Raw genomic sequence first — 13,783 nt, forward strand, 5'->3', positions numbered from 1 at the left:
TAGAATATTACCTTGTTTTTTAAATTGCTAAACTTTTAATGCAAGACTATTAGATAAAACAACACGAAAAGCTTGATATATTGCAATTTCCTGGTCAATGATATCAAATAAAATATCAATCTTGAATCAAATTTACTATTATAGCTGACTGTCTGATCACTTTATATAGAAATAAAAGTATGTGGTATGAGTGCCAATGAGACAACTCTCCACCCAAGTCACAATTTATAAAATGTAAACCATCATAGGTCAACGTACGGTCTTCAACACGGTACATGGGCTCACACCGACCAACAAGGCGGCTATAAAGGGCCCCAAAAATTACAAGTGTAAAACCATTCAATTAAACGCGAAAACCATTTATCTAATCTATAAAAGAAAAAAAACGAGAAACACTTATGATTCACAATGGTCTCGGTCAACTCATTCTCGATAAAATTTGACATTCTTAAATGTAACAGTTTCTTTTCCTGACCTTTGTCACGTATGTTTTTCTCTGAGCGTTGGAAATCGGTAATGTTTTTTTTTCAATTCATATTCAAAATCCTTCTGTAAATCTTTTTTGTCATAATCGACAAGTTCGGGAGACACATCATCAACCTAGCAAGAGGGATATGAATTTGTTTTATTCACTCGCATCCAAATTCGTGAACTCATCATTTTCAGTAAAGTTACCTGAACAGTCGATTGCTTTCATCATTAAATGAGCAATTATTGTCTAAAATCAATGTGTAAATTGAAGATCATTGATTAAAGAGGAAAATGAAGGGGCATTTTCAAAACATGGAAAAAAATGAAGGGAAAGTTTCAAAATGGAAAAAGAATGAAAGGAAATTTTCAAATTTAAAAAAAAAAGTTTCAATTCGAAAGAGATTTTTCTATTTTTAAATTCTATCATGTTTAGCGGTGCCGTATCGTTTGCTTTCTCTGTTAATCATTTTCCATCATGTAGTTGAGGCATCCTCTACATCATTTAAACAATAGCAAAAGGCGCACGTTAAAACTTATAACTTTATGGAGAAACGTCTACACAATTGATCATTTATATAAACAATTCACCCCAAAAAGAACTATTTTATTTATTGAAATAATGCCACTCAAAACTTTACAGTCAAAAGTACTATAGTATACATTAAACATGTCATTCTCTTGTCCTATCTGCTAAGCTTTTTTTTTCTCAATGTTTCTAAAGGACAAGGTATGATAAGGGCTATTTTTGGCCCCCTCTCCAAATAAGTTTAAATTGATATCAATGATGGTCTTAGTGTAGACACTTGAAAAAATAATGATTTTATTGGGTTCCGGTGAAAGGAAGGTTGCCTAGCAACGGTTTTTATTAAGAATGAAAATTATCACATATTAATTGTTTTATCAGTAAAAATTTAAATATTTGCACACGATATTGTTTGTTCAAGAAGAACTTGAAGTCACAAATGAAAAAACCCTTTGATTTTGTTTATTATATGCTTAAAAACAACCTTGGCAACAGAAATGTTGCCTAGCAACAGATAAAAAATTGGTGCTTGCCCCTCTTAAGTATGAATTAAGCAGTTGTTTGAAGATTTTTCTTTCCATTTGGTGTTTCATTCCAATATTTTTCATATACATCTTTTTTTATTCTTTACAAATTCCGTATTGAGCATAGCAACACAAGTGTTGTTTAGCAACAGCAAAACATGTTTGAATTAAAGCCAACTACAAATCAATAAGTCATTTTATTGAACAAATTAAATTGAATGCAATGCAGATTGTCTGTTTGTGAACATGTTTAGTTAGAAATGAAAACTTAGTTCAATTGTAGGTCACTACACGCTGATCAACAACTAAGTTACTTAACAAGTGCATATCAACCATGCAATAATAGGTTCTTTATATTTTTTGAAGTATGAGCTTAGTTATTTTTTAAGAATATGCTTCCTAATACGGTGTTACACTATAATATAAACATCTAGATTATCATTATTTTTTGGACGAATTCTATATCGAGTATAGAATCCCACATCTGATCACATCTTGCTGAGCAACATCAAACATTTTTTTTAAATTGTAGACCACTACAAAATCTTTGTTTCAATGTGAAAGTCTTTTCATGAAAACAAGAATATATAGGATTTAATAATTTGAGATGAGTTTGAACAGCTTTTAAAGATACTTAACAGTTAATGGAACGAAAGAGACGTGACTTGTACCACTTACAGACATTGTGTGGAATAAAATGTCTAATCCAGGCAATTACGATTTAATATGATGTAGGGGTTGGAATGTGTCCTCTGCATTGGGTACAAAACCTATGGTGAATTAGAAACGACTTATCAAGGCAAAAAAAGGAGGGGTGTATAAATCATTTTTGGAGTTATTAACGAGGCATTAATTGAGCTAAGAAATTAAGCCTATTGTGAAGTAAAGAAACTGGCATAGCCTGTAAGAACATATATGGTTTAAGGGTTGGACAATCATTTAACCATGAAAGTTAAAGGTCAATTAATTGGACCTTGAGATCAACGGTAAATGTCATAATGATATTAAAATAGAGAATGGAAATGGGAAATGTATCAAAGAATGTATCAAAGAGACAACAACCCGACCATAGAAAAAACAACAGCAGAAGGTCACCAACAGGTCTTCAATGTAACGAAAAATTCCCGCACCCGGAGTCGTCCTTCAGCTGGCCCCTAAACAAATATATAATAGTTCAGTGATGATGAACGCCATACCTAATTTCCAAATTGTACACAAGAAACTAAAATTAAAATAATACAAGTCTAACAAATACCAGAGGCTCCTGACTTGGGACAGGGCAGGCGCGAAAATGCGGCGGGGTTAAACATGTTGATGAGATATCAACCCTCCCCCTATACCTCTAGCCAATGTAGAAAAGTAAACGCATAACAATACGTACATTTAAAATTCAATTCAAGAGAAGTCCGAGTCTGATGTCAGAAGATGTAACCAAAGAAAATAAACAAAATTAGACTGTTATGATATTTGAGTCATGGCTATACACTGTATGCCAAATATCATAAGTCAATGTATAAAAACTAAATAAGTGTAGACCGGGACAGTGTGTATGAGAATAAAATTCCAAAAAAGAAGAAGAATAGTTATGTTTTTGAAGTATACTGATATTTCTATATGAAGATATTAACTTCAAATACAAAACATTCCTAAGCTTGAAAACATGTTTGTTTGAAAATAATCATCTGTAAAGTTAGATTAAAGGGTGCTTGAAATTTCCTGACGTTTTGTCAATGGGGGGCACATATTCGCCGTTTTTACACATCTATTTAAAACCAATTTAAAATATTAAATAAATATCAAATAAATGCAGCTTTTTATAATATTTATCAAATAAATTTCATAATAGATGAACAGCAGACATTTCAAAGGTGTAAAAAAAACGAAATTTAGGCCAATCAGTCAAAAAATTACTAAGAAAAAAATCTTTAAAAATCCTGTTTTTCATTCAGGAAATTGACCGAAAAATTGTTGTCCGTTTTTCGATCTTTTGCAGTTTATGCCGTAATTTTGTTAAAGTTTAAAAAATAATCATAATTGTTATAAAATTATAATTTATCGGCATATTTTCTTCCATTTCAGCCATCCTTTGAAGTGTTTATACCTCAAAATCATAAAACGGCGAAATTGTGTCCCCGGCGAATATGGGCCTCCCACTCTATGTTGCAAAAGTTATTTCTTTTGGGTGGATGTGTATGATTAAGCGCGGATTCATATAAGATGGATTCTTACAGTATGCACCCTTTTATTAATTCATTGTACAATTTAATAAATATAATAAATGAATTAAAACGCCTGATATCGTGGGTTCTGACACCGGCCTGGTCAAACTTAAGACTTAAAAATTGGTATTTGCTGATTTCCGTTAATCAATTGGCATTAAGGGGTAAGAACAAAAACTAGTTGGATCGGAGTGTCAAGTTAGGGTAATATGTCTTCCAACGGACTGTAACCTTTTAAGGTATAGCACAATACAAATTAATGAAACAAACAACCCATGCAGCAACATGATGTCCAAAAGTTAGCACTTTGTGTAAACATGAATTATTATTGAAATAGTAACTTTTATGAATTAACTGTTAACAAAACTGTATATTGTTTGCAAAAACTACGGATAATATATTCAGGAATAAATAACCTTTATTCACAAAAAAAAAAAAAAAAAAAAATCGGAATTTTGAGCCTTTTTAATATGGTCATTTGACATTTTTTATTCGACCGTCACTGATGAGTCTTTTGTATGCGAAACACACGTCTTACAAGCAAGATATCTTTAATTATGATGCGTTTTATTCCTTTCATATTCAATACTTATTTTATTTTCTTTGACGTGTAAATATCTGATTAAAAAATAAAAGAAGTTTTATTCTTTTGAATATGTTTAAATTCATTATACATGTAGTGCTGTTATTTTAGAAGATATATGATTGATTGAATGTTGTTTTCTGACCGTCCAGTGACAAATACTTTATGCATGCAAATTTTAACGGAAAGATATGTAGAGAATAATTTGCAAACGAGAAATACGAAGTAGCACGCGTTGTCGTCAAGATAGAACAACGGGAAGGCAGGTGACAATTACAAATAATAAGTCCAATAAATTCAACACCATGACCAAAAAAATAACTCAAGATACATAATTTAGATCATAAAAGTGTTGGATAGTTTTGTTTAATCTTGATTATTGTTACACTTACACAATTAACTAATTAAAATTGTCACATGGTGTCTACTTGTGTGATATGAATAACAATGTATGTTATTATTCACAGTTCTGTAGTTTATTTTCGCCATCTGTATTTTTATAAAATGATTGTCTAAAATGTTAACTTGGCATGCCATACTTGGTAGAAATGCGGACGTGAAAGAAAGCACCTTTCACAAAAGTGTCAATGGAGATTAAAACATTCCAGGGCGACGATTTTGTCAATTATGAAACAAAATACGTATATGCACTTTTTGAGTATGAACCAGTTATTATATCGAGGGGGGCAAGGGGTTTAACTGTTATGCTGTTATGGGGTAATTCAATTCTTTGTTATCTGTTATTCTGAAAATATATTTGCTGTTAGCTGTTATTGTCTTATTCCTTGTTAGCTGTTATAGGACTATTATTTTTATTGTTATCTGTTATTGTGAGATTGTATTAGCTGTTAACTGTTATTGAAAATTGGAATGTTAGCATTTTGACAGCCAATCGTAAGTAGAAATTGAAGAAAATTGAACATTGTGACTTGGATGAAGAGTTGTCTCTTTGGCTCCCATATCACATCTTTTATCTATTGGGGGTCTTTCCACAGGTGATATGGAGGTCGTGTATTTGCAGAAGGAATCCAGTAACATACATCACATGAACATATTAAAAACAGTCGGGTCTAGGACCATTTCAGTCTACATTATTATTATTCTTGTAATGAATTCCATTGTCTGTGAACATGTTTCAGTTAGATGTATAATTTTGTACAAATTATAGTTTGTATTTTGACTTTGTACACATTTTTCTTACAAACCATATATTGTATTTTGACTTTTACACATTTTTTGTACAAATTATAATTTGTAAAAATAACAATTTGTACAAAATTTGACTAAAATTCACTTATAACTTTTACAATAACTTATCGTATGGATTTTGTTATAACAAAGCATTGGTACACCGTATAAAATTGTAATTCAATGAGCACATTATAAACATTATGTTGTACTGTTACACCACTGTCCAAGGTTAGGAGAGGGTCGGGCGCCAACTAACATGTTTAGCCCCGCCACACTCTGTATGTTCCTGTCCCATGTCAGGAGCCTGTACTTCAGTGGTTGTTATTTGTTGCTAAGTTTTTCGTTCAGTATTTTGTAGATAAACTAGGCCGTCAGTTTCTCGTTTGAATTGTTTTTGGTTTGTCATTTCAAAGCCTTTTATATCTGACTATGCTGTATGGGTTTGCTCATAGTTGAAGGCAGTATGATGAGCTATAGTTGCTAATTTCTGTGTCTTTTTGTCTCTTTTGGAGAGTTGTCTGATTGGCAATCATACCACATCTCCTTTTATACTTATTTACAAAATACAAAAATAGTTATTTATCATTTGTTTGAGTATGTGAGTGAAATATTGCCTTTGGTAATTACACAACATCTTTCTAGCATTCACATTTAGAAGTGCTACTCCCCCTCCTTATATTTACATGAAAGAGAACCCTGACTATAATTTTGTTAAAAGCTTCACATAGTGAAAGTTGAAGCTCAGAAAGTGCTGCTGCAAATAAAGACGTGTCTTTAACAGTTTCAATTTAATTTCTCCACAAAATATCCATTTAAGAATCCAACAGCTGATCGAATGCGGTACCCACATTCTCCATATTCAATTATTTCACATAAGATGCATGATTGTTGTTTCATTTGGTGTCATCCAAATTGTCACTCAGGCCAATTTCTATTATGCTATCAGAATAGTCACTTTCTATTATATTATCATAATTAACTGTATGCATGTATCAATTACATTTCTTCTGGGTATTTTTGTTTTTTATAACTAAGGTTTATCATGTGGTCATTAAATAAAAATTATATAGTGTGTAGCAATTCTATGACAAAATCCATACGAGAAAATCGCTTTTTAGAAAAAAAATGTTCAAAGTAATATAAGGTTTCATTTTCTTGAAAAATAAAAAAAAAAGAAAACCACAAAAAATTATCTATCAAATGCCCTTGATTTTTAAATATTCCTTAAACAAAAACAGAAACTAGTGATTTTGTTCAGTTTTAAGTGAATTTAAGTAGAAATTTGTACAAATTGTAATTTCGTATATGTTTTTTTTTGTACAAATTACAATTTGCATTTTTACAAATTACAATTGAACAAAGTGAAAATACAAATTATAATTTGTATATTTTTTGAGGTACAAATCATAATTTGTATAAAATAAAAACTTGTACACAATATTTATAAAAGGTGTTCCTGTTAAGGTCGTATATCATGGTCGTATGGACCTAGGCCTATCCTCATCCTAGTCATATGTTTTACTTTTTTGTGATATTAAGAATTGTTCAAATTTTAATTTAACATATACATGGGGATAATGTTCCTTGTACCCCCATGCGTACATGTATATTTAATTCAAATCAGTTATTAAAATAACTAAAAGGAAAACATATGACCAAGGATACCTGATGAGGATAATAACTAAAATGAATATATATGTCTCTGTTAAGGCCTGAATAGGTCCATACAACCAGTTGTATAATAAAATCTACTGTATTGGTCCTGGACCGGACTGATTTTAAGATTTTATTTACTGTTATCTGTTATTGTCCCTTTTCAATTCCTTGTTATCTGTTTTAAGCTAAATCAATTAACTGTTTTGCTGTTATTGGAACCCCCCTTGCCCCCCCCCCTATATTCATTCACAATTACGTTCCCAGTATTTCTCTGAAGTTTATCACAGTTCCGTCTAATTTTGGGTCAAATTTCGACGGTCTGCTAAAATGTCACTTTAAATTCAAGAATAATGAGTGAAGGAATATCCTGTTTTCCTGTCTCAAATATGTTTATTTTTCGTCCTAAAGAAACTAGCCATTATTATAGCGTAGCAAGAATACATTTCCGTCGTCGGATCTAGTAAATACCGGAAATCATCTCCGGTCCGCAGTTCGGTTAAAAATTTCGATGATTCAATGAAAACAACGACGATTTTTTGTCACTTTTTTGAATTTTTAACTATGAGCGTACTTACGACCCACTAAAATATTTGAACTGCATAAACATTTATGTTCAAGGAATGCCTGGTATAAATATGATCGTGGGTCGTAGGTACGCTCATAGTTTAAAATGCAGAAAAAGGTTTGGAAACTGACATTTTTCTGCCTTTTTCCAGAAGCTTGAGGTCTTTACAGCAACAGAGCATGAATAATATCAACGGAAGTTGAAAAATCTATTGATGTTTACAAAAATATAGGTTTTAAACTTTAAAAATAATCTATTATATTTAATAGCAAGTCACTTTTAATTTGAACGAAATTAGGGGGCCGTTCTCTGATGCTTATCGTACCTTGTCCTTTCTTTAATATTAGTACACATTCTACATTTTGAGAAAGTCCATAATTTGTGTATTCAAATCGATGCCATTTTGTCAATGTCCTATAAATAAAAACAAACAACTTCCATAATTTCAAATTGATTGACCGTTATATATTGAACTAATTTGGGAAACATTTTATTAAATAACATGTTGTGTTTATTTCTACTTTAATGGATAGCAAGTTGTTATTTCTTTTTTTAATAGTACGTTGGCCTGCTTGTGATTACAATTAGAAAGTGTCGATTTGTTTTAATTGTTTTTATGTTACAAAAAGTCACTTTACGACAGGAAATTTAAATAGTGTAATTTTCTGATACATCAATGAAAAATAGACATTGTATGGATTTTATGAAATTACAATATCGGAAGTTATTGAAATTATAGATGTCATAAGAAAAGCAAGATACAGGAAAAAAATCGTCATATATGAAGACTTGAGTTAAAAACCACAGTGTCACACTCTTTTTTGAATGCCATTTACCAGGCGACATACGACTTTTTTGGCGCTTTTTAGAATGAACCGGAAACCTTAAAATTAAACCAAAAACGCATGGAACAGCAACGTTTAAAATATGTTTAAATAGGAACGCAAGCTTGACTTTTTTCATAAAACTGAATTCATAACCTTTGAAAAAAAAACATCATGTGGCGAGGAGATACCAGTAAAGTTAAGCATTTACCAACAAGGCATGTCAGCTATGCCGAAGTTCCGAATGTACGGGTAAGTCATAGGTTTGATAAGAAATTTAATCGCACAATAAAGCTTTTATGGTTATACTATATGTCAATGTTGTTTGACCACGCTCAGAACACTAGCCTGGACATTCAAGTCATAAATAATATAGTGTTGTATGGGTTTTTTTAAGAAAACAAACAACCGTTTATTCATTTCAGTTAGGCATGGTTACATATTCACCCGGTCATAAACTTTGCTGTCTTGTCTGAATAAAAAAACAAGGTCTCAAACAATTCAGCTAGTAAAATAGACCCAACTCTAATATAAATAAAATGCAAGTGAAAATATCTGCTGTAAGTAGATTGCAATAAACAGTTTTCATCTGTATATTTTTATATACCTTACCGGGAAAAGTAATTTTTAACGGAAAAGAGTTTACCCTCATGATTAAATTGTTTACCAAGAAAGACTTTGTTAGCAAACCTTGTTTACAAGTTATTGTATCTACATGTAGTTGACGCACATTTAAAGTCTACCAGTGAAACATTTAAGTAACGCAAGCGATGAATACAAATTAAGCCGTCGAGTGCCTTTAAAATAATGCATGGAACGGTGATATTGTTCATATAGTTAGTTTATTATGAAAATGATCTACATAGACTTATTACTCCTTTTATTAAACTTATTCTTAAAGGTTAATATCATCAATTCAATATTGTAATAAGAATACTGTTTTAATCGGTATTTACATTTATACTTTGTACTTGTTTGGCTTTGTAAATATTTTGATGTGAGCGTCACTGATGAGTCTTGATATGTAGACGAAACGCGCGTCTGGCGTACTAAAATATAATCCTGGTATCTTTGATATCTATTTACACCACTTGGTCGATGCTACTGCTGGTGGACGCTTCGTCGCCGAGGGTATCACTAGCCCAGTAGTCAACACTTCGGTGTTGACATGAATATCAATAATTTGGTCATTTTTAGAAATTTCCTGTTTACAAAACTATGATTTTTTCGAAAAACTAAGGATTTTCATATCCCAGGCATAGATTACCTTAGCTGTATTTGGCACAACTTTTTGGAATTTTGAATCCTCAATGCTCTTCAACTTTGTACTTGTTTGGCTTTGTAAATATTTTGATGTGAGCGACACTGATGAGTCTTGTGTAGACGAAACGCGCGTCTGGCGTACTAGATTATAATCCTTGTACCTTTGATAACTATCATAAGGACATATCAAACATGTATTACTAACCAAGGTCAATGACATTTATGGTCATACATCATACAAATGTACTTATATAATGACATTGCACTAGGCCATGATATTATCAGATTGCTAATGGCTGCTAAAGACAGTTTATGGCATCTTTACACTAAATCCATTAGAGATGCACTGATTGACTTTTCAATCTGGACAATAGTTGTTCATCTACTAATTGTAGTTACACTAGAGTTTAGCTGCTGCAAGTACTCTTAAGGAGTTACCATTTGATTTTTATGGGGGGCGGGGGGGGGGGGGGGCTAGGATGAAAAATTTTGTCCTGCATTTTTTTTTAGCTGTAATCTCTGTCCTGCCTTTTTATTTTTTACTCCAATCGGTCCTGCCTTCTTTTTTTAGTTTATCCTGACTTTTTTTTTTACCTAAATTGTCGTCCTGACTTTTTTTTTTGCAAGTGTCACATCCTGCCTTTTTTTTTACTCAAAACTTCTGTCCTGCCTATTTTTTTCAAATTTCATCCTAGCCCCCCATAAAAATCAAATGGTAGCTCCCTTAAATTGATACTTTGTGTGTTTTTTAAATGTTTTGTCTTTTTTAAATGCATGCACACTGTCATTTGTGTTGTCTGAAGCGACACAAAAACATAACTGATACAAATCTTATTTGACAAACAGTAATCATTTTAGATTTCTTTTTTTTATATATAAAAAATGAATACCAGTAACAGTCGATCTTAAAAGAAACTCATCTCAATTTTTTTTTGTATACTAAACTTTTTTTTTACTTTTTGACAGCTTTAAGAAAAATGTTTTTGTATAATAAACTGTCATTTATACTTTGACAGCGTTAAAAAAAAAGGCATTTAACTGAAAATAATGCCTCAATCGAACGATAACCCTATGGTTAGCTTCACTGCTGCTTATATCATTTTGAAGAAAACAAATCTTCATGAAGCGATATTTCATTCTTGTACTTTTTTGCATTTTTCTCTTAAAGGAGAAAGTTTACAGGAGTTGCTTACTGTTATGTTACTCAAATGAATGAGAAAACTTCCAAATCGATCCCATTTGTTGTGTTTTGACAGCTATTTAGTCAACAAATTTACAGGCTTGTTTTGTCTGTTAATACTTATCATTTTGCTCATACAGTACCAAATATGCCTAATCTTACTTCTTTCTATCCCTCCATTTTATTTGTATCAAACATCCAGTCATTGCTAATACACATTAAGAACAATTGTTTGCTTGAATGAAAAAAAACCTTATTCCTAAAGATACCCATTTGAGAATAAAACTGTAATTGATAAAGCTACCAATCAAAACGTCTGAGATTTGTTTCTATAGATTTTGACGTTTCCTTCATGACAGGACTGCTCCAATATTTGTATTTTAATTAATTACATACAAATGTACCCTACTGGGTATAGCAATTGTGAACAGCAAAGCCTTTACCCTCACATTATTTTTCTCCCCCAAAGAACAGTTTGTTTAAAAATCTTGATTACAAGTCAATATATCTAATTGACGCACATTTAAAGACTGCAAGTGCAACATTTAAGTAGTGCATGCGATGAAAAAAAAAATCAGTTGTAATAAGTCTTAAAAATAATCGAACGAATGGTGATATTGTTCGTATAGTTCGTTAATTAGGATAAAATCATCTATATAAACTTATTGCGTCTTTGAGAAACCGTATTCTTAAAGGTTATCATCAATTTAATATTGAAGTAAGAGCTGTGAATACTGTCCATATCAGTATTAAAACTAATTTTATAATAAGATCATTTCAAAGATGTATTACTGCATAAGGTCATTGCCATTTTTTGTCCTACATAGATAAGTTATATAATTTATCAATACTTATATAATAACATTGCACTAGGTCATGATTTTATCAGACTGCTTATGGCTGCTTATGGCATCTACACATCAGAGATGTACTGATTAACTTTTCAATCTGGGCAAACTAGCTTTATTTATTAATTGAAGTTGAACCAGAGTTCAACTACTCCAACTACTTTTTAAATTAATACTTGACGTGTTTGGTGTATGCTCTTTTTATAAAATGCATGCACAATACCATTTGTGATGTCTGAAAATAGTAAAATCATAAAAATACTGAACTCCGAGGAATATTCAAAACGGAAAGTCGATAATTAAATTGGAAAATCAAATGATAAAGCACATCAATCGAATGGACAACGACTGTCATATTCCTGACTTGGTACAGACATTATCCAATGTAGAAAATAGTAGATTGAACCTGGTTTTAAAGCGCTAAACCTCTCACTTGTATGACAGTTGCATTACATTCCATGCGATGCAAAGGTATAAATAATACTACTCATATTTGACAAACGATTATCATTTTATATTTCATTTTTTGTTGTTTGATAAAATGAATACGAGTAACAGTCGGACTTCAAAGAAACTCATCTCGACTTTTTTGTATAAAAAAATGTCGTTATACTTTGACAGGTTTACGATAAAGGTTTTTTGCTTAAAATAATGCTTCAATGGAACTATTACTCTATGCTTCACTTAGCTGCTGCTGCTTGTATCATATTTTTTTCATTTTTCACTCAAAAGATAAAAGTTTCAGGTGTAACTTACTGCGATGTAACTCATATGAATTAGAAAACTTTCGAAATTGATCCCATGTATTGTGTTATGATAAATATTTAGTTTTTAGATTTGTTATACATTACCAAATGTTATATCTTTATATCTAATCTTATTTCATTCTACCCCAACCACAATCCCCCCCCCCCAAACCCCCCGGCCCCCGTCCCATTTTGTACTGTCTTTTACCGTCTTGTTGACACTTGCTAAACACTACTTCAAATCTGCTTTCAAATCCTTCACAACTAGTTATGATCTATTTGAACAAAGCAGTTGCTCTGTTTATTGACCTAACCTCGGCACACTGATATAACAACGAGGACAGAATCGTTGATCATACAATGCTACAAAAATAGATAATCTTAACAATACTTAGATGTATTTTTGTTCGGCACTTGCTTTTGTTTCTCTCATGCTAATATTACAAAGACATAAATATTGTATAACTACTCAGTTATATATTCAGTTATTGCAACACACTATATAGATGGTTTATCTTAATGTATATCGTCAAAGATTAAGTGTTTTTCTTCGCCCGAACAATTAGTACCAAACGTTATTTATAGCGATACCATATTATTGTAAGCACATGTTTAAGTTAATGTAAGCGTACGCGCCTTTTTTCACGCCTTGATTAAGCAATATCGTTACTAATGTACATGAATCTGAACCTTTACTTCATAAGCATCCATCGACCGCTGATAAACATGTCAAACATATGCAAGCATGCAAACATTTGAATAAAATGTTACTGTTCTAAAGGTGGCACGGGAATCTATATATTAAGCATATTTGCATGTGTTCTACTTCTAAAGCTGTTTGATCAAAGGCAATTTGTAAAGAATATCAATCGGAGTTTCGTATACCAGTGAACAGTCTAGCTTATCCACAGTTAAACTATTAAATTTTATTGTATGTTGGTCTGAGCCTTTTTACGAAAGACTTATTAAAAAAATGTATGAAATGTGTAACTAACGCACATCCCATATTCTTGTTTGTTGTTTATTTTATTTAGATCAGAACATATTTATTTAAAATACCTATAGGTTCTTAATATAATATCACCGTCTCACGGACAATGTACTCCAGACTATGTAGTGAGCATCATTAAACGGCTTGATTATTCGGATTAATTATAACTGAAGTATTTTTATCTAGCTTCATCGTGTAC

The 13,783-nt window shown here is 31.5% G+C and overlaps 1 protein-coding gene across 6 annotated transcripts in view; it reads left to right on the forward strand.

The window, feature by feature from the left end:
• LOC143058804 (dipeptidyl peptidase 4-like) overlaps nucleotides 1–13,783 on the forward strand; it is a 219,021-nt gene that overhangs the window by 97,297 nt on the left and 107,941 nt on the right. The window contains exon 1 of one of the 6 annotated variants that reach the window (XM_076232259.1): nucleotides 8,716–8,808. The exons of the other annotated variants lie outside the window; for them this stretch is intronic. Coding sequence (XP_076088374.1) covers nucleotides 8,731–8,808 — 78 coding nt within the window. The 5' untranslated portion in view covers nucleotides 8,716–8,730. Of the gene's footprint in view, nucleotides 1–8,715; nucleotides 8,809–13,783 lie in introns of those variants that run through there. 6 annotated transcript variants of the gene reach the window in all.

This window comes from Mytilus galloprovincialis, chromosome 14 (genome assembly GCF_965363235.1).
Source record: "Mytilus galloprovincialis chromosome 14, xbMytGall1.hap1.1, whole genome shotgun sequence".
Lineage (NCBI taxonomy): Eukaryota > Metazoa > Mollusca > Bivalvia > Mytilida > Mytilidae > Mytilus > Mytilus galloprovincialis.